This window comes from Equus przewalskii, chromosome 28 (genome assembly GCF_037783145.1).
Source record: "Equus przewalskii isolate Varuska chromosome 28, EquPr2, whole genome shotgun sequence".
Lineage (NCBI taxonomy): Eukaryota > Metazoa > Chordata > Mammalia > Perissodactyla > Equidae > Equus > Equus przewalskii.
In genome coordinates this window covers 37,862,461-37,889,906 of record NC_091858.1, presented here as the reverse complement: position 1 = coordinate 37,889,906, position 27,446 = coordinate 37,862,461, and the positions used below count along the sequence as shown (strand labels likewise).

General features: G+C 45.0%; 1 protein-coding gene across 14 annotated transcripts in view; it reads left to right on the top strand.

Annotated features, from left to right (window-relative positions):
* Nucleotides 1-27,446, top strand: part of DLGAP2 (DLG associated protein 2) — an 817,721-nt gene that overhangs the window by 455,230 nt on the left and 335,045 nt on the right. For all 14 annotated transcript variants that reach the window (XM_070599096.1, XM_070599101.1, XM_070599105.1 and 11 more), the window contains one exon: nucleotides 10,146-10,178. In XM_070599096.1, coding sequence (XP_070455197.1) covers nucleotides 10,146-10,178 — 33 coding nt within the window. The remainder of the gene's footprint in view (nucleotides 1-10,145; nucleotides 10,179-27,446) is intronic.

Here is a 27,446-nt window from a genome sequence, read left to right as displayed (position 1 = left end):
TACAATGCAGAGTGCACTCTAATGTAAATTAGGGATTTTGTGTGGTTATGATGTGTCAACGTAGGTTCATCAGTTGTAACTAATGGACCATCTGGTAGGGGATGTTGATAACGGGGGAAGTTGTGCATGTGTGGGGGCAGGGGGTATATTGAAAATCTCTGTACCTTCTCCCAGTTTGGCTGTGAATCTAAAACTGCTCTTAAAAATAAGGTCTATACAAAACAAAACAAAAAACCAGTCCATCTGTCTTCACACTTTGAAGATTTAACTGATATGATTTGGATGACTCTTTGAGATTGGGTTTGAGCAACTGAATGGATAGTATGGCATTGTCAGGCTAGGGAAGTCACTAACGTGTTGTCATATCTGTGACGTAGTCATATATGCTTTTGCTGGCTCACATCAGTGGCAATGTTGAGGACTGTCTTAGTCAGCTCAGCCCGCTATAACAAAGTGCCAGAGACCGAGTGGCTTATAAACAACAGACATTAATTTTCTCAGTTCTGGAGGCTGGAAGTCTGAGATCAGGATGCTCTCATGGTCGGTTCCTGGTGAGGGCCCCTTTTTCAGGTTGCAGGTGGCCACCTTCTCGTTGTGTCCTCACATGGCAGAAAGATGGACACGAGCCCCCTTAGGGTCTCTTTTTTAAGGCATTAACCCTGTCATGTGGGCTCCATCCCCAAGACCTAATCACCTCCCAAATGTCCCACTTCCTATCACCATCATGTTGGGGATTGATTTCTACATATGAATTTGGGGGAGTGCACAAACATTCAGTCCATAGCACATATGACCTAGCAATCCCACTTCTGAGTCTATATCCAAAAGAAATGAAAGCAGGGACTCTAACAGATACTTGTACACCCATGTTGATTACAATGTTACTTATGATAACTAAAAGGTGGAGCCACTCAAGTGTCCATGGATGAATGATAAAGAAAATGCAGTATATGCCTACAATGGAATATTATGCAACCTTAAAAAGGAAGGAAATTCTGATGCATGCTACAACACGGATGAACCTTGAAGACATTATGCTGAGTGAAATAACATTGGAGATTAGGATTTCAACGTATTAGTTTTGGTGGGACACAAACATTCAGTGCATTGCAAGGACCTCTTGGAAGATCTTCAGGAATGGTACATTAGGAGGCTGCGCTGTCCTGGGCAAGAACAAGAACTCAAAGAACAAGGGAAGTGGTGCTGTGCATGGAAAAGAGGGACTGTAAGTGGTCAGGAGTGAAAGCAGAGGACGTGGTTGAAGACAGGGTTAAAGCCAGGCACAGGAGATCTTCAAATACAGGAGACTGTGCGAAATGGTTTCTTTGCCGGCATGATGGATCTCAGGTGTCAGTGGACCCTATAGCATCAACAGGTCATTGAGCTTGGGGAATGTCATCGGCATAAACGGCTGGTAATTAAAGCCATGAAATTGAGTGAGATCACCCAAGGAGGCCATGAAAAGTGAGATAAGCAATGGACTGAGAATAGGACCCCAGGGATATCATCTTTTTAGGAGCGAGGTCCGTAATGTTGACTTGTGACATGGAAGAGACTGAACTGGGGCAGAGCCTTGGCAAACCAGAAATTAAGTTTAACACAAGCTTCCTTCATGCTGTTTCTGTGAGAATGGTTGATTTAATGGGAAAGACTGCTGTGTCCTTGCTTATTTTATTGATGGTGCGAAAGGACGCGGCAAGAACACCACAAGTTCAGAATTCTTGGGTTTCATGAAGGCATCTTGGGAGCAGTTGGGCACACCCAGAAATCAGTTTCTGGTCCTGATCGTTAACTTCCTATATGGCTGACCACAGGCAAGGACTTCATGTCCTTGGGCATCTCTTTCCCTGACTAAATGAAAGAAATAATAATGCTGGTTATTTACACACAGTTGTCATGAGAGTTAATAAGATTGGAGTCGTAAGCAGCATTGAATTTCATAGATAGAAATGGCATAAAATAGAGTAACCTATTGATTATTCACTGGTGAGCCATTTACCTTTTGGCTAACTTTTAGTCCCAGGCGCACTTCTGCCTGGCAAGTGAGCACATATTTGGGTTGAATAATAACGGGACCCTGTCTTCCCTCAGAGATTCCAATAAATTATTTAACTTTCTTAAGTCAAGCTTACTCTGAAGGTAGATCAGCTCCCCAGAAACATTCCAAAGTCAAATATGACATTTTGGGATTTGACAGCTGGGAAGGGGAGGAGAAGAGATGTAAATTCGCAGGTAACGTGACTCCGGATCAGCTCAGACGCTTCGTTCACACTGTGTGCTTGCTCCGACCACAGACGTGGAAAGGTCTCTGGAGCTCAGAGATGTGTTTCCGTTTTGATCACAGCTGTGTCCCCAGCACATAGAAGATGCTGGGGACATGGCAGATTTCTACCAGTACTTGTTGAAGGAAGGGAGTAAGAAAAGGATTCTCCAAGACGTTTGAGCGTCCGTCCATCAGCACTGATCATGAAAATTCAATTGTATATGTTATTATGGATCCTGAGGTGGTGCCCATGACCAGCAAACCGCAGCTTCCAGACAAGAGAAGACAACATCGTCTCATCTATTCGTCCATGGATTTTATTTCGATTCCCTATGCCTCATTGCTTTATTAAAGCTATTGATTTCTGGGTTTGTCTTCACATTTTTTAATTTTATTAAAACAAACTCATTAGAATTCTGTTGGCATGCAATTATTTGATTGAATGCCCTGTCCTACTCTCTCTGTCAATGAACAGTGGAGCACGCTTGCAGTCAGCACGTTTCCCAGCTGGTTAGTTTCCGATGTGGTTTCTCCATGTGCTTCTTAACTATTGAAGAACCTAAATACAACACTCTACCCTTTCCTGCTATTGTGTATTTCTGACATGTAGATTGACAGGTAAGAAAGAGATTGCACGTAACGATCTGCTTGAGGGAATTATTTTGAAAACGGTTAGAAACAAAACTTGCATAATTTCTTCCCCAGACATTTAAGTTAATTCCTTTCCCAAAAGGGCCATTCCCTATCTGGACAACTCCTAACCCTTCTTCAAAGCCCGGGTCACTCTTGCTGACCCCCTAGGAGCCAGCTTCACCAGGGGCTGCACGGGCGTCTAGAACACACTTCGTCTCTCTCTGTCATAGTGCTTACTGTGTTGACTGGTTCTTCTCATTAGTGTCTGCCGATGTGAGATGATTCTTACCTTTATAAACTAATAGTCAGTGAGAATTCTTTTTAAATTGCTAAATCTGGTGACTGATCAGCGTGCTAGGTTTGGGGATAAGGCATTTACATGATTGTCTCATTTACTTTTGAAACAATTGTAGGTGTAGAATCTGTTAGTCTCCCTGGATGGTAAAATTGTGTCCTGTTTATTTTGAAATTGGAACAAAGACAAGCTCAGATGATGGTAATGTTAACAGGTAATATTTAAGGACTGACTTTGTGCCAGGAATATTTTTTCTTTTATACTTAAGCTATTTGCATTTGTTAATGTTTTTCAGATTGGAAATTAGCATATGTCCACTGAGAGTTTCACTCTCATTCTTCTCTCCCTACCTAACCCGTACAGCAACCACTCCTGTCATCACACTTCCTTCCTTAGAAATAACTTCTGATAGAAATCTACAGTTTATCATTCCAGGCTTTCTATGCATTTATAAATACACAGCACCAGTATGTCATAATATAGTATTATCAGTGCATATCTTCCAGCATAGTGCCTGGCACACAATAGGATCCCTATAAATATTTATTGAATAAATATTAAAGAATACACTTTCCAAAGTGGAAATGAGATGCAATGTTCTACCTTTTCTCTTTCTCTTTATTTTCAAACGATTGAGATTTTTCCATTTTAGCACATAAGATTTCATAGTATCAACAAATGATGATTTATTTAAGCATTCCTCAGTTGCTGAACAGTCAGGTTACTTGAGCTATTATATCAAGTGATGTTCTGATGCAGTCATGTCTTCGTATACTCACGCTGTGATGTGTCCTGTATTGTCATGTAGTTGTGCTGTCCTATAGTCATATTTTAAGTAGTCATGTTGTCATATGGCCATTGCCATGTTATAATGTAGTCATATTATCCATGATATCATATAGTCATGTTATCATAAAGTGACTTTCAAATAACCGTGTTGTCCTATAGCTGTGCCGTCATATTGTCACATGTCATCTATTGTCATTGCAGCCATTTTGTCATGTCATGTTTTTCATGTTGTCATATGTCATGTATGACCATATAATCATGCCACTTGCCATACAGTCATGTTGTCACATGTTGTGTGATGTCGTGTAGTCATGTTGTCACCTGTCATGTCTTGTTATACTGCCATGTGTTATGCTGTCAGGTCATGTCATGTTTTGTCATGCAGTCATGTTGTCATGTTTTGTCATGTGGTCGTGTTGTCACATGCATTATATTGCCATAGAGTCATGTTGTCACATGTCATGTCTTATGTAGATGCCTTGTCACATGTCATAATGCAGATTCATTGTCTCATGCCATGTGTTGTCATGCAGTCACATGTCATGAGTTGTCATGCAGGTGTGTTGTCACATGTCATGTATTGTCATGCAGTCACATGTCATTTGTTGTGCAGATGTGTCATCATATGCCAGGTGTCATGTGTTTTCAAGCAGTCACATGTCATGAGTTGTCATGCAGTCATGTGTCATGTGTTTTCTTGCTGTCACATGTCAGGTGTTGTCATGCAGACATGTCATCACATGTCATGTGTTTTCACGCAGTCACATGTCATGTGTTTTCATGCAGTCATGTGCCATGTGTTTTCTTGCCGTCACATGCCATGTGTTTTCATGCAGTCACCTGTCATGTGTAGTGATGTGTTGTATGTTGTCATGCAGTCGTGTGTCATGCGTTTTGTGCAGTCACATGTCATGTGTTGTCATGTGGTCGCATGCCATGTGTTTTCATGAAGTCACGCATCATGTGTTTTCATGCAGTCACATGCCATGTGTTGTCATGTGTTTCCATGCAGACACGTGTCATGTGTTGTCATGTGGCCACATATTGTCATGGAGACGTGTCGTCACATGTCATGTGTTTTCATGCAGTCACGTGTCATGTGTTGTTGTGCAGTCATGTTGTCTCACGTCATGTATTGTCACATAGTCATCGCGTCATCCAGTCGTGTTATATGGCCTCCAGTGCTTGGATGAGGGAGCGCCTGCTCACAGGCTCTTTGCAGAGGGTCGTATTTTCATGTTCTTCACTTGGCTGAGATGTGCTGACAGTCGCAGTGGTGCCTTGGTCCTGTGGTTTCCGGCAGGTCTGACCAGCTCTCCACCTCCCATTCAAAAGCTGTCTTGATGTTTTGCCTCCAGTGGCTCTTAATGTGGAGCATTTCTCAGCGATGAGCACAAGGAAGCATCCTGCAGCTTGCTTTGAGACTCAGGAGAGGAAGGGCATAAGCGGTGTTCTCTCGCCCCGATTAGTCGCTGCCCCGCTGGAGGGAGGCAGAGGAGGACGTGGGAAGTGGCAAATTAATGCACTTGGCACAGCAGCCCAATGCCAGCCTTCTGAGCCCAGTCTCCTCTGCCAGCCCCCCAGCTCCCAGCCTCCCCTGCTGCCCCCTTCTCTGCCCAGCCCACAGCACGTGCCTCTCACCCTCAGTGCCCGTCCTGGCCGAGCGAGCCCGTCTCTGCTCTGCAGAATGAACATTGATGCTTTTTGCCTTGAGGAAAGTGATGTCCTGTTCTCAGTGATCTTGAAATGGGCCTTGCCAGGAGATCTGGCAGCGTTAGCACGGTCTGTGTCTGTGTCACCTGAGCTTGGCTGCTGGAGCTTCTGTGTGCAAGTCAGCTGTTTGCTGCCAGGGGCTCCCTGGAGGCTGCCCCAGCGGCCTCGGCGTCTCCTTCACCTGCATCAGCTTCACCCCACACCCAGTGGGTCACATAGGCTGGAGGGAGGGGACATCATTATGCTCAAATAGGAGAGAAGATGAGAGAGAGACGCCGTGTGTGTGCATTGCTTCACTTACAGGCTGAAAGCCGCTGCTCTAAAAATATATGCATAAATTTAGAGTAACGTCCGTAGACAGAATACTTCATGGATTCACACCGGAGATGCCACTGTTCCCTCTTTTCTGGGAGACTAAAACAGGATGCACGCCCCATGCCAGTGAGAAAGCAGGCGGGCTCTCACCCTCCGTGTTTCAGAGCTTGGCGAACAAGCTGATTCTCGCGGGGCTGCGTCTGGTGCAGGTAGGGATCGCATGTACACGAAGTCATCAGGAAGATTTCTCTACCTTGTGTCAATTAGCATAAATTAGTGTAGTCTTCTCCTAATCTAAATGAGACTCTGCACTAATGATGATGAATCCACAGTGTATCAAGTTTAATTCCCTTCTACATTGTGACTATTTCTTTAATGGGTGTTCCTTGGGGAAGAACGCGATAGAGTAGATCGGATGTTGTCACGCCGCATCCCACGGGAAGCGCACCTTTCCTTGTAATGAACTCCAGGATGTGAGGAAGGCCGGCGCCCAGGCTGGGGGGGCCGCTGGGGGACCTGAAGGCAGGAGCCGACTTCTCCTGCCTTAGAAACTCCTGGGGACCAGAACTATCATTGACTGAGCCCAGCCTAGCGCCAGGCCCTGTGAGAGTTAAATACGCTTAATTCCACTTATTACCAGCAATGGCTCAACTTCCCCTTTGAGGTGAGGATTCGATGGGAAACCAAGGCTGAGAGGTTCACTGCCTTCCAACGGCCGGGCGTCCCCGAGGCCACTGCCAGCCAGCGTGGAAACCCTGAGTGAATGGCAGCGTCTTCCCTCCGGGGCATTAAGCCTGACACTCTGTGTGAACTAGTCACTTGTAGTAAATCATGAGTGAAGTGAAGCGCCATCAGCTGCCCAGCTTCTGCTCCAGACTCTCAGGCTCACGTGAGCCCAGAACAGGGCTGGAGGAAAGGGCTTCACTGCTAGACGCCACCCGATATTGCGGATTTCATGGCGTCAACGTCGGCATCAGCATCTACCCTCTCACTCAGGCCCTGCCTTCCTCCGTCCCCAGACCACGCTGTTCTCCTCTCAGGTCTGCTCCCTCCTCCCTGTCCACGTTGACAGCTTTGTCGTGGGGACCAGTGACTCTGTCCTTTTGCCTGGCCCTCCCTGTGGCAAGCGAAGCTCCTGGAAAGAAGGACTATGGCAGCATCTCCTGGATTACCGACATACGCTGATGGCTCCTTACCTTTCAGGAGAAATGAGCCCCCAGAGCCCCTCCATGACCCACGCCCCACGCCTCGCTCGCCTGTGGCCCATCCCTCACCATCGTGTGAACCTCGATGTCCTGCTCCCTCCGGCTCCTGGCCTCTCCTGCTGCTTCCCGCATCCAGTGCCTCGTGATTTGGGCCTTTGTGCCCATGTCCCCCTCCTTGGGACGCGCCGGCGCGTCCCCTACAGAGAAAACCGGGTGACATTCCTCCGCCCCGCACCATCACACGTGCTGTGAAACTCACAGTTTGCCGGCTGTTCTTTTTTCCGAGTCTGTGCTGCTTCTTCATTGAGCAGCCCTTCGATCCAGCCGTCCTCATGTTTAACCACGAGCTCCTCTTCCAGAGGCCGCCAGCCTCTCTGCGGGTTTTCTAAACCAAGGAATGGCGTCATTCACGTGTTTCCATTCACACGACCCAGGACGGTCCTGGGAGGATAACTGAGGTCGTCGCACGAGCGGGAGTTTTAAGTGACGTGTTAGCTCGGTGAGGGGTCTGAGCATCAGTGTTTATGCAAACATCGCACACAGTGCTCAACACAATGCAGAGATTCCAGGAAGGTCGTTTCCGGGAATGAGTGTTCTTCTTTAAATCAATTTTTGTTTTTCTGACTGTGGCTTCTTTCCTGGGAGCCTCTGGCCGGCAGCCCTTCCTAGGAAAACGAAGAGTCTCTCAGATTTCTGGTGGGAAAGTCTGGTGGCCGGGCGGGTGCACGGCGCTGTCTGCTGGTCTCAGCTCCCCGGTCCTGCACCCAGCAAGGCCCCTCCTGTGTGTCGTCTGTGGTCCGCGCCTCTTTCCTCCCTGGGGATAGGTCTGAGTCAGTCGGGTATCACGCACTGTTCTCTGCTGCCTCTGCCCCCACAGGTCTGTGGGAGCACGGAGATGGCGCTGTGCCTTCTGCACGCAGATCAGGGCAGGGAGCCGGCCTTCGAGGTTCCCGGGAGGCTGAGCCGCCGTCTGCACCCCTTTTTCCATTGTCTGCAGATCGCAGGAGGGGGTGGCGTGTGTGCTCCTGGTTCTCTCGGCCCCTGAGGGCCGGCTGCAGCTAAGACAGGTGCCCAGATGGATGGCCTCCAGCCTATGCCGCCGCCCACGCCCCGACCCCCTGGACTCCACTCCCACGAGGCGTGACTGTGTTTGCAGACTTTGCACATAGGTGGTGTCAGAAATGAGCAAAACCCGCTGTGTGCCTGGCTGTTGTCTCTCGCCTTTGAGACTCTGGGCTCCCCGCCTTCCAGGTCCCCCCATCTTGTCATGAAGAGTCCTTTAGCTCTGGGCTCAGAGCTGTGTATGTCAGAAGGCGCCTACATCGTGGTTCCTGCCCTTGGGCCCCACAAGGGGCAGTGCCTTGGAGATGGTGACCTCGTCAGGGGCCCTCCCCCTCCACCCACCTCCATGCAGGGCAAGGAGCAGCCCAGGGACCCATGATCCCTGACAGGAATCGTCCCACCTCCCAGAAGTCAGAGTTGAGAGTTAGTTTCAGTGTGAAGAACGATTTGACTTTCTCTGGCACTTCCCTCAGAACCCATCTGCCCTCCCACCCCACACACTTTCTGATCAAGGTCGGGCAGGATGGTCCTAGATTTCTCACTGTCCCCTGCCTTGATCAACTGCCCTCCGTGTGTGTCCCTGGCCTGCTGTGACGTGTGTGTCCCTGGCCTGCTGTGACGTGTGTGTCCCTGGCCTGCTGTGACGTGTGTGTCCCTGGCCTGCTGTGACGTGTGTGCCCCTGGCCTGCTGTGACGTGTGTGTCCCTGGCCTGCTGTGACGTGTGTGTCCCTGGCCTGCCGTGACGTGTGTGTCCCTGGCCTGCTGTGACATGTGTGTCCCTGGCCTGCTGTGATGTGTGTGTCCCTGGCCTGCTGTGACGTGTGTGTCCCTGGCCTGCCGTGACGTGTGTGTCCCTGGCCTGCTGTGACTGACTCGCCTTTACCAGCCCGTCCTCCAGCAGACTCTGCCTTTGTCGCCTGCCTCTCTGCCCCTACTCAAGCCGTCCTTTGACTTGGGGTGTTCCTGTCCCATGTCTCTGTCTGTTGAAATCGTACTTATCTGTTAAGATTCAGTCCACATGGCATGTCCTCTGTGAACCCTTTGCTGCCCCCAAAGACAGAAGCTTGTGCTTGCCTCTTTGCAGCTGGCGAGGAAGGAAGCTGTGTTCTGCTCACTCACCTCTCCCCGTCCCCACACGGGGATGTCACCATCCCCACATTAGACCTGAAGGGCTCAGTCAGTTGCCCAGAGTCACTCAGGAAAGTGGACAATGGCTGACTTTGGTCTACTGGCCCCAAAGTCTGAATCCCCTCCCCTCAGGAACCATATCTTAGAGTAATTTGCAGTTCAATTCACTTTGTGTGTGTGTGTGTTACGATTTTCTGATATAATTACATGCCGTGATCCCTGAGCATCTCGATCTGTTCTATTCGAGGCGTCACGCAAACTCCTGGGCCTGTTACTGAGAACTCAGCCAATATTTTCAGGTTTTAGTGTTTTTACTCAAATATAATATTACACTTTTGCTCATGATTATTTGTGTCTGAAAGAAGATATAACAGTAATTAAAGTAAAGGTTTAGATATTAAAATTAAGTGCTAAAGTAGTCTTATTTCAGCGAAGTAACTTGTCCGTGTTGAGACATATACAGTTATGAAAATATGTTGAACGTGTGCGTGTGCATGAGACAAAGAGAAATTGTCTTAACAAGATGTAATATATGAAATATTTGCCAGTGGTGGCTTTTTAAAAATAAAGTAGCTTGGGTCAAGGTCAGAACCAGTGTTGTTTATTGAGATGCTGTAACTCCGGTTCAGCAGAATTGTATCATCTTTCAAGCCACAGTTGTGCTACTGTTGTCGATGAGTCTCTAATGTATAACTGGATGTCCTGGGAGTAACGGCCTCTCTGTCTCTTCTCTGTTTGCAGAGTCGCAGTGCACCCTCTGCGGGGAGCCAGAAGGTGAGTGTGCTCTGCCTTGCTCGCACCTGCCCCAGGTGGGCCGGGTGGGGATACGGTGATGGCGCATGTGTTGTGTTCGATGGTGACGGAGAGCTGAGCAGCATATCGGAGAGTGCGTAAAAGTCGAAATCTTGTTCTTTGTGGTGTTTGATGGAAAAGTGAACAAAGTAAACAGACCCATGCACAGGATGAGCGTCAGGCCAGGGAGTTAATGTCTAAAGGGAAATGGACATCACAACCAATGGCAACACTTTCTCTTTTTTTGTTTGTTTGGGATTTAGAAATTTTAGTCAGTTTTCTCCAGATAATAAATGCCAATATTAGAAATACGTATTTATTGGCTTTAAATATATTAGCTAAAAATGCTGACGAACCTCACATGAAATAAAACCTCACAGAACTCTTCCTTATTATTGATGCTAAAGCTGAGAGGGGTGGGTAGGAAACTTTGTTAACAGCCTGTTATCATCGGAATCTCAGCTGAACTTTTTAAGTCTAAAATACTTTAAAAGTGGAGCCCCTGCGTAGATTGTTTGTTAACTGTGTTCTAAAATAGGGAAAGCCAAAATGTGTGTCGTATTTTTCAGTGTGGTAATGAGAAGGAACAGAGGAACCTGATGAACAGACCATCACTGTTAGCGGGGCCTCTGAAATAACCAGAGTTTCGATGTTGGAGTCTGCTTTTAGCAGAAAGAAGCCAACTGGTTAGAAGACCAGTCAGCCTCAGGGAGCTGTGAGACAGGCTGACCCCAGAATATGATGTGGGGTCAGAACAGCCCACCCAATTCTCGTCTCAGCACAGTGAGGGACTATGGCCAAGGACCCCAAAGTGCCAGAATAAGAAAGACTCTAATATACGCACTGCGCCATGCACTCTTAACCACCATCCCTGGAAGGAGTTTTACCCAGGAGTTGAAAACAAGAAGTGACTCTAGGGTTAGCCTGGAAATTCCATCCAACACTGTTTGCTCAGTTTTGCGGTTCTCTGAGTTATGATGACCAAGTTCGGAACTGTTCCCATGTGTGTAAGGAAACACAAGGCATAGATGTGACCATGAGGAAGGCAGTCACTTGTGTTTAAAGTCTTGAGCTTCACCGGGATGTAAGCCATGAGACTCTGGACCCCTGGTATTTCCAGGGCCAGAAGCATTGTTGCGTTTCATGGTCCTTGTTGGGATGACTGTTCCAGGAGACCATTGAGAGAGGTTTCGTGTGGGGCTGCCTCGTGCGGATGCCCACGGGCCTCTCCTCGCTGTGCCCAGGGTGGCGAGGTGGCTGATGAGGTTCTCCAGCGTGTCTTGTGTCCTCAGGCATTTGGTAGTTTTATTATTTCTTCTCATTACAACTTTTCATTGTCGTTCCCACGCCAGGACCATGCATGTCATGCTTGCCTTCCTGTTTAATTCTCTTTGTCCTCCCCACACACACACTTTTTATGGAAAGTTTTCAGTGTGCTGCGTATCCTAGAGAATTGTGAAATGTCAACATCTCGTAACTTGGGGCTTGTCCGAATTGCATCACCTTTTTCTCGTCCACTCGTTTCTGTTGACAAATGTCTGTTTTCTGCGAAGGCCGTATAGATCGTGTGGATTATGGTTTTCAGCTGTTTGCTGCCTCGTGCTGCCATAAAAGCAGGTTTTGATCCACCAAGTCAGTCCCACACATGCTGTGAGGCGAGGCCTGGTTGAGTCAAGGCCGGGGGGTCGCCTCAGGAGCACCTGCTCATGGGTGGCTGTGTCTGTTTCTGTGACATCCACAGTGGTGGGCTGGACTCCAGGTGGACCCGAGGTCTCCCAGGCTGACCTCCATGGCCTCAGCAGCCTTCAACATGGTGAGAAGGGGTCAGGTCCTCCTGCCCCCAAGGGTCCTGGCCCCGTGTTGGAGCCTCTTGACCCCACCACCCTCAGACGGCAGACCAGCGTCTGCCCAACCTGGACGATCTCAGGTGTGCTGTCCCTCCAGTCACCTGCCTTGTCCAACTTCCACATCACAGATACAGTCAACCCACACCACAGGGACAAGGAAGGGTTAGGGAGAAGCTCAGGCTGCAGCCACTTGACCGTCATGGGCTGTGGTGATGGGGCAATGGTGGCTCTGACCGCTGTTCTCTCCTCCGCTCCACTGTGATGTGACACTCTGCAGCCATTTCAGGTTTCAGATCTGCACGTGGACTCGCTCCAAATCAGGGAAGGCAGGGAAGACTTGATGGCATGGTCTCAGCTGTGCTTTATTTTTTGCAAAGCACGATCACATGAATATTCATACATTTTTAAATCATTTAAGTAATTAGTCTAAGTGAGAGCTGGCTGGGTGCAGCGAGCAGAATCTGAAATCAGCCTTTTTGTTCAGTAATTTCTTCGGCAGCTTCTATCAGTTAACTGGTAAACGCCGTTGCACAGAAGGGATCAGAGCCAGAGGCTGGCGACAGAATGTGCAGCTCAGGTCCGGGTGCCTTGTGCTCCTGGCATCCAGAAGGTTACGGCATCCAGTCATGGAGCTCCTCTCTTTCTTGTCAGAAAGCTGTTAACAGTCTTTCACCGCTAAACCAGTGAAGTGGGAAACACCTATTTGCATTCTAATGATTAGTTCTCTGGGAGATGGCTGGGTCTTTGGATCAGATTGAATAATTACCATTATCTCCTATGATAATATCCGTCACACTGAAGAGACGAGGCACCAAGTTTACAGCATGCTAAAGACCTCAGAATTCAAAGGCTGTGGATCCCTAGGATGATGTGGCCTGTTTTTCAGAGAACTTAAATTTTAATTGTATATAAAATGTAGATCATAATTTCAGTATGCAAATTGCTTACACTTTCTGCGTTGCAAGGTTTCTGAAATTTGGGTGACTAAGCTTTTATGAGATGAGAACGTTTAATGGAATTTATTGTTATTTGTCAGTATCTTTCTTCTTGCCAATACAGACAATTCAACTCTGAGTGCTTGAAAGAGAGGGCTGCATGGAGGTGGAGGAGTATTTAGTTAATCAGATCCATCATGCCATTGGCAGGGTTACAGTGACCATCGTGTTTGCTGTGCTAGAGACCTATCCTAAAAAAAACTAAATTTACTGAGAACAATGCCATTTATTAAAATAGTTTGCTATTTTAAAATAGTGAGACTGTCTCAATTTGTATCATTTTCCCTAGTGGTTCCTGTTTAGACATTGGAAGTAACTGGATACTATATAGCAAGAAGACTACTTTGTTGGTTTATCTTGACATTGCAAACATCCCTGAAGGTTTGGTATGATATAACCCATCAATTTAATATGGGAAAATAATTGAAGAGTATATGATCCTTTCCAAACTGTGTTGACAGATACAGGATACTACTTGCTTTTTAACAAGACCATAGGGAAAATTATGGATGTTGGGTGGGACCACAGATGTCAGTTCATGGATTTCTCTGTTCATTTACATTTTTATGGTTCAATTTGCCCTCCTAGCAAATAGATTTTCTGATATGGGAAGATGAATAGTGATGCCTGGCAGAGTTTAGGAGAACATACTTGAAATCCGCCTCAGTGTAGTAGCAATGCTTTACATCTATGTTATTTAACCCAATTTAAATTAAGAAATAAAATAAGATATTATGATATAACTTTGGCATAAAGGAATATGCTTCAAAAATGTTAGGATGGATTTTAGCGTGAAAGATTTTTTCAGCAATAGAGGCCTCAAGATTATAACTTCAAAAGCAGGGGACCATTTGTGGTGACATAAATATACAGTAGATTATTTGGAAAATGTTGTTTGTAGAAATTTCAGTCCAAAAGCAAAATTTCTAAATCTGGTATTTTTTTTCCACTTTGATCATTTAAAAACACAAAGTTCATACTGCTGTTGGAATTTTGGACAGACAGACTCTTGTATTTTACTACAAATAGAAGGAACCAAGACTATCTCTACTCCTTCATAGCTCAGGAGTAAGGAAAAGTGGAGAATTTTTTCCCTGTATTTAGTAGCATTATGTTCTTGATTTTTTAATACAAATATTCGAGATTTTCCCTACAAATGACTCTAAACGATAGAAAATTTCCACACTATTTTTGTACCTTAATTGAATATGTGTCATCCTGAGATTGTAAGACCTCTCAACAACTGGGGGGAAATAATAAGGTTGCCTTTTGAAAACTGGGCATCAAAGGATTTATAAAGAAGCATTTCTCTCCCACCTCCCGGCTCTCATCGCTGCCCCCGTCCGTGGAAGTGGAGGGCGTCACCTTTTCGAATATAACTGCTGCCCCTCTCATTTGGAGATCTTACCTCTTTAATTGTATGCTTTGGATAAAAATGGGCTTTTCTGATTGCTATTCTTGGATGGTTAGTGGAAGATAACCAGCATTTATTAAGTTCTCAACATGTGCCAGGCTCTCTAGAAAAAATTAGTGTTGCTTAGGAACTAAAGAATTCAGCTAATTTTTGAGAGAAAACAGAATTCCGCTCCAGCCAATCTGTCTTCTAGGACCATTGAAATGGTTAGTGTTTTAGTGGAAATCAGAAAACATAGTCTAGGGTAAGAGAGAGGGTACGTTCCTCATGGAAGTCTGTGATGGAGGATGTCAGAGGCATAGAGGACTGAGACGATGCAGAGACCCTGCCCCATCCCCTCGATAAGCACACAACTCGCTGTATAATATAGATCAAGTTTTCCTTTCAATGTATAGTGGAGTTTGAATGAAAGAAAGAAAGGGCATCCCCTAGGTCCCAAGAATTCAGGATTTTAACCAGAGGATAGGCATGAATCAAGGTTGCAGTAGCCCATGAGAAATACGGCCCAGCAGGGACATGAGGATGTGGTGGTGCTCTAACACGGGCAGGTGAGAGATGTGGCTGGAACTGAACCCCGGAATGAAACCTGAATCGCAACCAGTTTCTCCATTTGTGAGAAAAGGACTAGACAGCACTGGCCCAAGAAAGTACAAAGCAAGCTTACCACATTTCCAGGGTCATGGGTGGAATACGAAGTCACCAACAAGAAATGCACACTCCAGGCACGGAGGTGAGATCTGAATTTCCACACCTGTGTGTTGCATAAGGACCACATGGTTGAATTAATGTGAAAATTATTACAGAATCTGTTATGATTCTGTCAGAACCTGAGGGCTGTGGCAGAATCAAAATCACAAATTATCTACAGAAACTTTGACAACACAGGACTCATGGGGCTCCCCCTCCACTAAAAATAGCTAACCCCTACTTTATAGAAACATGCTGTAAAGGATTGTAACCCATATAAAGACACTTAAGAGAGGTGAGAAGATGCGATGGCAGGGTGAACAACCAAAGTGAAGAAATAGCAGACCTGTACAGACATTGGGTGGTTTTAAAATTATTAAATAGACTTTCAAAAGGAAAAGGCACCATAATAAGAGAGCTATCTAGTATGAAAAAAGACAGATTAAAAAACACACAGAATAGCTAGCAACAAGAAATGTCATTTAAGTTCACTACCGTGTCCATATGGTATCAAGTGGATTAGAGAGAGCTGGAAAGAGAATGTGCAAACTAGAAAATAGATACAAGGAAATCACCTAGAGTGTTGAATGAAACCATAAAGGGTAATATGAAACAAGAGTTCAGATGCAGGGGACATGGCTTTAGAAACACAAACACATGTCCAGAATTAAATGAGAAATTAAAGAGAATGAAGAGAATAGAGGAGAGGCTTTACTCAAAGAAATAAAGGCTGGGGATTTTCCAAGAACTGAAGAAATTTGTTGTGTCTCTTTCATCTAAAGACTCCTAGTGCTGAAACCAAATACATAAAAACACACCCACATCTTATAAAGTGGAACTTCAGAATATGAAACAAATAAATAATCTTAAATATAACCAAAGAGAATGTACATGTGACTTACAGTGAAGTGACTTCCAGAAAGCTTCTCCTCAAAATTGGTGCTATGTGGCTTTAGAATAAGATCTAAACGTTATTGGGGGAAATAAAGGGAGTAAAGAAAATGCCACAAGGTCAATATAAAGTGGAAGAGAAGGGAAAGAGAGAGAGAGACAGAGGAGGAAAAAGGTTCAGGTAACACATAATACATGATAGAAATGACTTAAGTGTTCTTATAGATAAGGTCATTATTTAATGATAAAAGGACGTTGCTCCAACAAGCATCATCTACTTTAGAATAGACTCAAAATATTCAAATGAAAAAAGAAGATTACAAAGAGAAACTGACAAGTCCAAAACTCTCGTGGGAGACTCCCTTATTTCAGTGCCCAGAATCTTCCTGGAGGGAGCTGCTCACACAGTGGAGAGCAGACGAGCTCACAAAGAAGGTTCCTCCCCACCCCTCACCTCCTGTATCTGACGGGCTCACTGCCTACCATCTATGGAAGCGAGTCCTTGCCATGTTCAAAAAGTTTAATATTTTGCTTGACCTCAGTCCTTTTGTATTTGTGGCTTAAATGGCATTTCAGCAAATGCTGACCCAAATCTCCTGTGCTTTCATTGGAAGTATTTGCAGAAATCCAGGACCCACCTGGTTTCAGGATGAACACAGGTTCACCTGAACTGCATTCTCTGTGGGGGGCAGGGTGGGAAGCAGGAAGCAGTGTCTCTGCTTTCCCCTTCCTGGGGCCCCCAGAAGCTCGGAGAACCCAGCTTCCAGTCCCGCCCGTCTCTACTGCAGCTGTGAATACCCCTTCCTGAAGCTCGTCAGGTCAGGTCATTGTCTTCCTCAAATGGTCTCAAGGTTCTTCCTTGCCTGTGGGATGAATCCCATCCTCAAAGTCTTCCGTACACTTGCCCCAGCTTGCCTTTCCAACCCCATTTAGCCACACATAGCACATCCACCATCTGTATTCTGGTCACCGGATGCTAACTTATGGTTCCGTGAGTGCACCGTGGACTTCAAAGGATTTACTATGATGGACAGAGGAAGGAGGAGTGCGCACTGCATGTGTGTGTGTGGTGTGTGTGTGTGATGAGCAAAGAGAAAGGCATCCAGGGATGCACCAGGAGTGGTTTGCATTCATTGTCTCAGCAGAGGTTAGGGGAGAGGAGACTGCAGACTTGTAATATTTTTGTGTTGAGGGTGGCAGAGTCTGGGAAAAGCCGTCAAAGCTCGCTCAGACGCCCTCTCCTGATGACACGTTCTGCACCGTCTCCACCAGGAGCTTGCACTCGTCCCTCTTGGTGGCTTCCTTGCTGTCCTTCGTTTTGGCATTCCTCCCATTTTCCTTCCTCCCCAGATGTCAGTCAGAGCAGGCTGCGTGTCAGACGTGGAGCTGAGCGCTGGTTTTGTCGGCACTTTCAGCAGAGGAACCGTGTCATTTCATCCTTGGACCCCGCAGTGCCCTTTACACTTCATAGTCATGTTTTTTTTAATCAAAGGCATAAAGCTGACCATTAGGCTGTCTGGTCTTATTACCAACAAAGGCAGTTTTGTAAACTACACTTAGACTCTGAGGTGAAGCCAGATAGCTATTAAATATGATAAAAAAGAGTGAAGATAGGCATGAATTTCATATACCATCTGGTGTCTGAGACTCTGTCACAATTATGCATTTATGCAGAATGATTTAAAATGCACAAGTGAACCCTAATTTGCAAATTTCTATTTTTTTAAAGATTATCCAATATCTGAGATTCAGGCATTCAGCTGGCGCTGAAACAATTTCGCTTCATTAATTTGCTCAAGGAATAAATAAATATTTTATTTTTCTGGTCACTGAGTAATTTAAATATCAGGTTTCAGGTTTAGCATGTTTAGATAAATGACTGTTTTCTTGTTGCTAAACTTATGCCTATTTGTTCTATTTTGAAATGTATGTGGAAGATGAAAATACATATAGAATATATGCGATTGAATGCTGAGGAAGAGTCAAATTAGAGTTATTCTTAGTAATCCACAGTAAAGTTTTTTAAAATATTGAAAAATGGCTAAAGAGAGAAATTTAACATTAGGTCAGGGTCTGACATTTCTCTTCCATGTTAGAATGTTGCCACTTTGAAAGCAAGAACTTTCTTTTAAAATTTGAATATCTTCCATGCCATCTCATGATATATACATAAAATACCCCAAATTTAGTGTCTTTCGGTTGATCTGCTGAGAGTTAAGTATCCATCAGAGAATTCTTATGATCTTCTTAAGCTCCAGGAATACAAAGAAGTTGAGTGTTTCTGTTTCCTGAGAATGAAATGTGAACGCAGTAGTTACATTATCTCAACTTACTACTCCCTTTCCTGTAACTGTCTATCCTGTACTTTATGCTACACACTGGCAAATGTGGTGAGAATTCTTTTGGGAGTCTCATTCTGACATGGCAGGTGCCAAGACATTTTCAAAGACAAAGAAGCACCTCTCTGCCTGGGACCTTCTGGCTGAGTTACCTTCGTGGCCCAGTTCTGTCCCCAGTGCCAGCAGCCTGTGTAAACCCTTCCTCCTCCAGTGAGTTCTGCAGAGCAGCACGCGGCCCTGCCCATCGGTCTGAGGCAGAGCTTGGAGGTAGAAACAGAACGGAAGCCCTGGTTAAACAGAAGAGCTCATTGACTTGAATGTGATCAGGCTAAATATCGGGGGCTTCTGAGCAACCGCAGGCTTACTCTCCCCTTCCCCTCTGCCCTTCTCCTGTCCTGAAGACATTTGTTACAGCTTCATTCCTGCCCTTCTCTGTGATTCCCTCCTTTTCCTGCCTGCGTCTCACCAGCTTTCAGGGAGTCCCAAGACGCTGTGCTGTGTGCTGGGAAGGAGGGCTGGAGGGTGTTCCAGCCTGGAAGGAGCTCACAGCCCGGTCGGAGTTCCCTGGTGCTTGAGAACACACTGGAAAGACCCCCCATCATGGGTGGAGCATCTGTCATTAGTTGCTCACAGAGGAGGTGGCGTGAACCCAAGGTCAAACCATCGACCTTTCTCTAACACTTGCGCCAGTGTTTTTGCTTATAAATGTGGGCGAGGTTTTAGATATTATTCATCTTTTTAAGTGACTGACAGAAATGAGAAAACGTTCCTTGCTGAAATCCCTTGTGATTATTAATGATATGTATTCATAATTTTGCTTTTCTCTCTGATTGTTACATCTCATTAGCAACGTTATGAATAACAAATGATTGAGATTTTTACAGCATCTATCTTTCTAGGATGACCTTGGAAGGAAAATGTTCCAACATAGAATTACTTTGTGGCCTCCCCTCAATCAGACTTGTGATCAAATGACCCAGAACTCAAGCTGTGAACCTAGAAGTGAGCAAAAACACTTGCAAGGATTTGCAGATGTGGACATCACATTTTTAAAAGAGTCGAATCGCTGTGGAGTAATGGGCAGACCAGTGGTCTTGAAAACAAACAAAAGCAAACTAGATGTAGGACTCACTTGCCTCACGAAATCGAACCACGGTTGTTCCCTCTTCATGTGATTGTTGAGAGGCTCAAGTGAGATGATGTGTGTGGAAGGAATTGTGAATCTTGAAGTCCATGTTTTCCTGGGCTGCGGGAGGTTTTTGGGAAAGGCCTTACCTGCAAACATACTATCAGTGATGGACTTTTTCCATTTCTCTTTATTTTTCTTACAGTTTCCCCATTAGAAGTGTCCTTTACCTGGTCTCTGTAGACATACTGTTTTCCCTTCTGAGCTCAGCTCACAGTGGACCATGTGTTGTTCTGGTTTTCCCTGTGGACCATGTGTTGTTCTGGTTTTTGAAGACTATGTGGGCCCTGTCTTACTAAGACGGGAAACCACCCACAGGTCAGGGTCTGTGTTGGCACAGGATCAGGCAGGCAATATATCGTGTTGACTATATATCCTCAAGGGCCTTGAATGAGGGGAGCAGCAAAGTCTGGAAGCTGGTTGGAACCTGTTACTCTGAGACTGGAAACGGAAAGAAAAGTAGAAAATGTGATGTGGACGAGGGAGAGCCCATCAACAGATGTGATTATTGATCCTCACAACTTTATTGACTCATAGGAACACAATCATTGGCTTTGCTTTAAGAAGTAATCTTTGAAGTGCCTGTCTTCTGTTTTGACTCCCACCTTATATCCAGGATTATCGGGTTTCCTAGGGAGAAACACAAGCTCTGAGTCTAGTGGCAAGAGAGTCGGGCCAGGAAGCAGGAGCCACTATCCCAGCTTCTTGGGCCGTAATTAGAAGTGTGGGCTTCCATGAGAACCTAACCTCTCTGAACCTGAGATTCTCTTGCTAAGATGTCTATGCCTTAAAACTGTGTGTCTACACATCTGCGTGTCTACAGAATGAAGTATTTGCTTTAAGCATCTGGATTTCATTTTCCAGATATTCTTCATAGGTATAAATTTGGTTTCCGTGACCTTCTGCACTATTGACCTGCTGTTTAGTGAAACTCTGTGTCTTATTGTCAGACATGGGGCAAGGAAGGCAGAAGGGAACTGATATCCACACCTTCGTGATATCCTTGGTCATTAATTAGGGCAGCTCAACCATTACCAGACTAAATAATAAGTTATTAATTAAACTAATGATAAGTGCACAAAGAATAAAATGTGTGAAAAGAAAAGAAGAAAAGAAATTAGGAATTCAAGATTAGAACTATGCAGCTCTTGGTCCAAGTCCAGCTTTCTTCCCTTAGAACCTGAAGGCCTTGCACAGGTTGTGTAATTTCACTGAATCTGAAGTCTTCACTTACAAAATGGTTAAAATAGTCCCTACGTTTTGAGGCAGTTTTGCAAACGAGGGTGGTTAGCGTCGTGCCTGGTGCCACAGGGACTCAGTGACTTCCGTGCTTATTTTATTATTTACTTTTTTGTTCGGTTGTGATTATTCCATTTCTGGGTTTTTACTCCATGTCTATTTTTCAGGCATTGTTCCAGGTGTTGGGAAATACAGCAATGAATGGGATAGTCGTGCATCTCAGGGAAATCTAAGAATTCACGCAATAGTTGTAATAAATGGCTACAAATAAACCAATCGTTGCATTGTGCTGATGATGACTTTTAATCTGTTGTTTTATGAAAAGTGTTTCCCAAGTGGAGTAAGCTTTGGCATATGCATGATTTCTAGAGGGGGCTGCTTGGCTCGTAGGTGACGAGGCACGTCGGGTAAGAGAGAGTGGGGGGTGGAGAGAGGGACTCTGTTTTCTTTCACATTTTAGGACTTGTGATAAGTAGCTGTAGAAACTTTCCACTCTGTCTGCCAGAACATTCCTCTTCCTGGACAGGGAATAGAAGAGACCACATCTGATGGATGCATCACTGCGCCCCCAGCACGTATGTCAGCACCTGGCGCATAGTAGGAAGGCAGTAGATGTTTGCTGACTGGCTGTCGGGTTCCCTCGTTGTTGGCCCACACACAGACTCAATAGGGAATTGTGCATGGTAGAAGTTTTCCAGATTTGTCGTCTTGACTGTGAAAGGCCAGAGGGAAGAGCAGCGAATCTTCAGATACAGATGGCCTTTGTCAGTCCCGCCAGACCCTGCCCTCGGGAGCGTTCAGGTGGGGAGAGGCGTAAGGTGGGAGGTGGGAGAGGTCCTGAGGACAGAGATACAGAGTACTTCTTCGTTTAAAAAACACTCAGTGACTCCTGAGTCAAATGGGATTTTCATTTGGGTCTTTCTGGGAATGACCAGTTGGGCATTCTTTGGAATCTAACTTACGAGCGGATCCTTAGAGAATTAAGCTGAATCAATATGGAGGCAGGAACCACGGCTCTGATATCGATCCCACATCACCACTGAGCAGTTTGGTTGGATTCTGTATAGAAAGTTGACCTGATGTGACTCTCCTAACCGGTATGCTTATTATTGTTTTTAAATAATAAAATTAGAATTTCAATATGCTCCATTTTCTCAAGTTCTAAAATAGTTACTTAGATATCGCAAAGCAAAATAAGAAGGTTAATGTAATCACATTTCAGAGGTAAGTGGAGTATCCTCATTTTAAGTAAAACATAAGATGAACTGAATTTGAATTGCTATCTCTGCAATTAGCATTTATTTTTAGGTTTTGGTTCGGGCCATTGAAACACTCAGTTCACATGGGCCAATAGAGAGAGTCTGCAGTGTGTAAGGGCACTGAGCTAGGCAACAAGGACTTTCAGACAAATAACATCTAGTGGGGAGAAAGGGATCTTCATCTTGTAAATTCCATAACATTTTTAACTTTGTGTTATGATAGTGCCGAAGAAGATGCAAAGAAGTTCAGCTGGGGGAGGAACAACTCAGTGATGAGCACTGGATATGGGAGAGGCATCTGAAATCAGTGATGAGCTGGGCCCTAAAAGCAGACGAAGGCTTAGGCACCACGGTGGTGGGGTTTGGGGGTCTACAGACGTGGATCGTGGGCAGCTTTTCCTGTCATGTATAGTGCTACAGGCCTGAGAATACCTTAAAATGTATGCAAACTTTTGGAAGGGTCTACATGTGCTTTTGGGGACAAAGGACACATAGTTTTCATCAGATTCTTACAGATTTGTGACCACAAAATGGTGAAAAGAAGAACAACACCCTTGTGGTGGGTCATGGGGAACCTGGAAGGGAGCACTGTTTACTAATGTTTCAGTGCTCCCTGGGTGCATCGCTGCCTTGGCTGTCTCTGACAAAATCCACTAGACCACTGGGGATTGATCTTGGCTCTACTCCTGAATTCCTGCTTCGTTTGGGCCAACCCTTATGACAACAATGAGTAAATAACTCCAAATTGCTACTGAGTGCTCCCTCTGGACAGTACTTCTTGTGGGTCCGGATTGCTATGGTTGGGTCAGTTTAGAAGCAGGCCGTCCCCCGACCACAAACCCTTATCACCTGGGTTCTGGGAAGCACAGGGAGCAGTGGGAAGTTCCACCAGTTGTGCCAATGGGAGACTGCGCTTGTCACTGACCTGCCAAGTGTGTGCTTGAGGAGCATAAGGCTCCTGTCTTACCCACGGTCCTGCAGCTTGCAATGAAGCGCAAGATCCAGGATGCTAATGCATGCTGCTCCTGCTTATCTTATAGCTTTTAATCATTGGTATCACTTGACTGAGTTTACACTCAGGAGGGATGACAAGAAGACCAAACTGCTGTAGTCCATGGGTGTAAGTGTGCACAGGAGCAGGGGTGTGGGTGTAAGTGTGCACAGGGGCGGGGGCGTGGGTGTAAGTGTGCACAGGAGCAGGGGTGTGGGTGTAAGTGTGCACAGGGGCGGGGGCGTGGGTGTAAGTGTGCACAGGGGCAGGGGCGTGGGTGTAAGTGTGCACAGGGGCGGGGGTGTGGCTGTAAGTGTGCACAGGGGCAGGGATGGGAGAAATTGTCAGTTTAGACGCTGCACTGAAGCTCAGTGATGTGCAAAGACAGCTCCCTCTTTTCCAGAGGCGTCCCAGCTCTCCACAGATCCTTGGAGTTTGCTGCATAAAAACATTGGTTTGAATTTGAATTTAATCCAAATTCTCCAGCCACTGTGAATGCTTCAACTCAGAAGCTGTTTTTAATGAACTAGGATATATAGTGCATGTTAAATTAAGATAAACTCGTTGTAGAATTCCCAGTGAGGTAAATGGGATTCTGTTCAAAGAGTGAGGCTAGAATGACATTGATGGATAATTCCAAACGGGGAACTTTAAATGAATTTTCCTCTATTTAATACCTTTGTAGATAGCCAAGAATCTGCTCCGATGCTGGGCAACTGGCTGTATACTTATTAACACTTCTTCTGATTTTGAAATTAGTTCAAAACCTGAGTCATGCAATAACCATTTTTCATATATGAAGGTCTTGTCAATTTAAGTAATAGCTTTGTGATAAAATCGTTGAAAATGCTATGTTGTCTCAGCTTAATAGCACTGTTTATCACAATTTGCGTTTGTCAGATATTTTTACATTTATGGAGAATGCCTTTTTAAACTATATTTTAATGTATTTAGAGACAAGATTATTTAAAATAGTGTTGACAACTCTTCTGTCTCCAGTGTATGCGTGCTGGAATGGATACGCACACGCACACATACACGTGAATGTAATACTAGGTTAACATATATAAGAACGTAAAACATAAAATGAGTGTCTTTGGATTCATTTCCGGAGGTAGTTGGTTTTCTTTCTCTCTTCTCGTTTTAGTAGCGGTCAAGCTCAATTAAAAGTAAAAATTATGTGCCGAGGATTCAGGTTGGGCCTCCTCCGCTCCTAATTTACTAACTTCACAATGCCTGCGTTTCCTTAATTCCTTCGTTAGGAAGCTTGTATTAAAGATTCTTCGTGGACCCTTCCTGATAGAGCCGTAATAACTGTAGCTGCCGTAACTGCGTGTTCACCAGACGCTGCACTGTGTTCAGTATTTTACATCTGTCTGATTTCTTCTCTCTGTTACTTAAACTGTAATAAATAGAGCAGTAAATTTGCCCGCCCAGTCTTGTATGATCTGTGAGAGCCTGGATCTGAATTTAGGGCCATCTGACTAGAAGGCTGGATTCGAATGTCTCCCCGCATTACACAGAAGCAGCTTTGCTGTTACGTAGATATAATTTGGTCATGATATTAAAGATGGGGGATTGGTAAGACCTTAAAATGACACCATCCACATCCCTTGGTTTGCGGTTCAGTAAATGGAGGCTCAGAAAGGCAAAGGGCGGACCAGATTGCACAGCACTTCTTCAGGGAGCAGACGGCAAACCCACTTTCCAGCTCGTGCGGAGAACTTGCAGTAAGAAGAGTGAAGCACTGGGCTGGATTTGTGCCCTGCATGCCGAGGGAAGGTCCCATCAATCACACTGACCAAGGTGCCTTGGACAGCGGAGTGAGGCTGAAGGGTGATGGTTTCATCTCTCCGACATCAGCGTTAAATCCCTTACACAGCTGAGCCTCCTCAGAGCATCATTTCACGCAAGCAGAATTGCTTTCCCTTCTCAGATCTTGATGTCGGCACGAAGACAAGAAGGAAATATGAAATCTCCACTTCTGGTAAGTTTATAGGAAAAGGGCCGAAGTGAGTAATTATCAAAGAGGGCTTCTGGAACTTTGCCCCAATCCAAAAAGAGAAAAATACCTGAAATTTCATATAAAATCAGGATTTGGGAAGAACTCTATAAGGATTAAAATAAAACATGCTTTTTGTAAAAAATCTGTATTACTCTTTCTAGAAACATTCATTAATTTAGATTTGCCATATAGAGCACTGCTTTTTTATTCTCCTAATCACTTTATTTTGACCTTATTACAAAGAGCACAATCATGAAATATCTCTAAGGAAAGTGAAAACAGAAGCTGTCCATCGTCCAGCTGCCCCGGGACGTCCGAGGGCATGCAGCCTTCTGCTCTGTGTGTGTGTGTTTGCCAGCTTCTGGCTTTAAAACTCTGATTCACAACCCCTCAACAGAGCAGATGTTGAAATGTTATATCTCTTTTTAACAACTTTTAAAAAATCATTAAAACTACTCTTTCACCCCAAAACCACTATGAGAAGTGATACTTCAAAATTAGAGTTTGGGCTGACACATCCCTTCACCTGGAAATGACTCTGGTCAGACAGTCTCGTCGGGAGCAAATCTGAATCACGGCCGTGCTCCAGAAGCCGTCAGCGCCGCGCTTGGGGGCTGTCCCCAGAGGGAGGGTCCCGAGAACGCGTCTCCTGGGCCTGTGCGTGTCAGCGACACGTGCTTATCCTTTATTTTGCCCTGACTGTGTTTTTCTTGCTGTGATTTCAAGTGCAGTTTGAGAGCTGATAACCGGACGTCCCAAATGTCGTGTGTCCGACAGCCAGTTCTGTGCCTCTCCCTCAGCTTCTGAAGGAGCACCCCTCACCCCCGTCTCCCCGCTCAGCAAGTCTGCTTTGTTGACTATAACAAACCATCGTTGCTTATGTTTTATGGCCCAAATTTGTTGGTTTACTTTAAATGTATTGTTGATGACAAAGATAAACTTGTTTGCCTTGTTTAAATATATTTTTCGGTGGGTGAAAATGATTTGTGTGTCTTGGACTGGAAGGAGACGTTATCATTTTCTCATTAAAATGAATAAAATTAAGTTTTCATTTTATGGCTTTTCACTTCATAGCAGATTTTTCAGGAATGTCATAAGTAAGGAATAGATACGTTTGTTTATTGAATCATATCTCTCCTCTTCCATTATCATCTGCATTTTCACTTGCCGTGGACTGTGAACTCTATCCCAGGGCATTAAATATGCTTCTGAATATCATTTTTAGTGGTTACATATTATTCCATTGTGTTGGTCCACTGTGATTTATTGGATTAATCCCCTTTTAATGGAAATTTGAGCTATTTCTAATCGTTTTACTAATATAAATTATACCTTCATGAATATATTCATAGCTTTATCTGTATGCTCATTCGTGATTATTTCCTTAGGGTAAATTCTAGAAATCCTAGAAATACAATTGTTATTTCAAAGTGTGGTTACTTTGTTAATGAATGTTTGGAACGGAGTAGTGATCTGGAACATACCCTTCCCTTACCATCCTGAAGGGGAGAACATATCCGTGCAAATATGGCCACTCCACCAAATATTTGGAAGCTCTATTTTTATTACCGTTATTATTTCACAGATACCTAGATAACCTGTTTTTAGTGGGCTCCATGCTAAGCAGTAGGCAAGAAGAAAGTAATAGAGCAGAGAGCTGTTGTTGGGAGAAATACATAAGTCAAGAAGAGTATAACATAAGAAGGAAACACTGTGATGGATGCAGTGTCCAGGGGGAATGGCCAGTTTTACCAGGAGGCAGGTGGATTATAAAAAATGATAATAAAAGTGATAGTTCTTGAACTTAGTGGTGAAGGGTGTCCAAGTGTTGGCCAGGGAGATAAACAGCATTGGGACCCGGCAGCAGGGCACAGCTGAGGCAAAGCTTGGGCACAGGAACCAGCAGCGCTCACTCACTGGGTCACGTCGGATCGGTGGCTGGAGTCAGTCTGCTCCCAACTGAGATCCTTCCCCAAATCCATTTAAGGTGTCCATCTCCCCAACCTGCTGGGGCAAAAATGTACACGGAACAAAGTAGATGTGTCCTGTGTATTGTAAAACTTGTGGTGGAAAAATTCTCTTGAATCTGGTTAATTTAACGCAGTTCTGTACTGACCTTTGGGAGAAAGCTTGGTAGGAATGGGAGCTCATCAAATTGCTGAAAGAACAAACCAGCAGTTATTCTTAATTGGCATTAGTCAACAGTAAGTTTTTAATGGTCTCTTCCACTTCCAACATTCAGGAGACACGGTCTTTCTGTTTCCCATTTATTCAGATAAATACCAACACGGGATCAGACCCAGGAGCTGGGCTCAGGCAGGGCAGACACATGGCAGCGGGAAGAGCCATGTTCCCGTTCTTTCTCTGCCTCCAAAGAGATGGGCAACTTTGGACAAG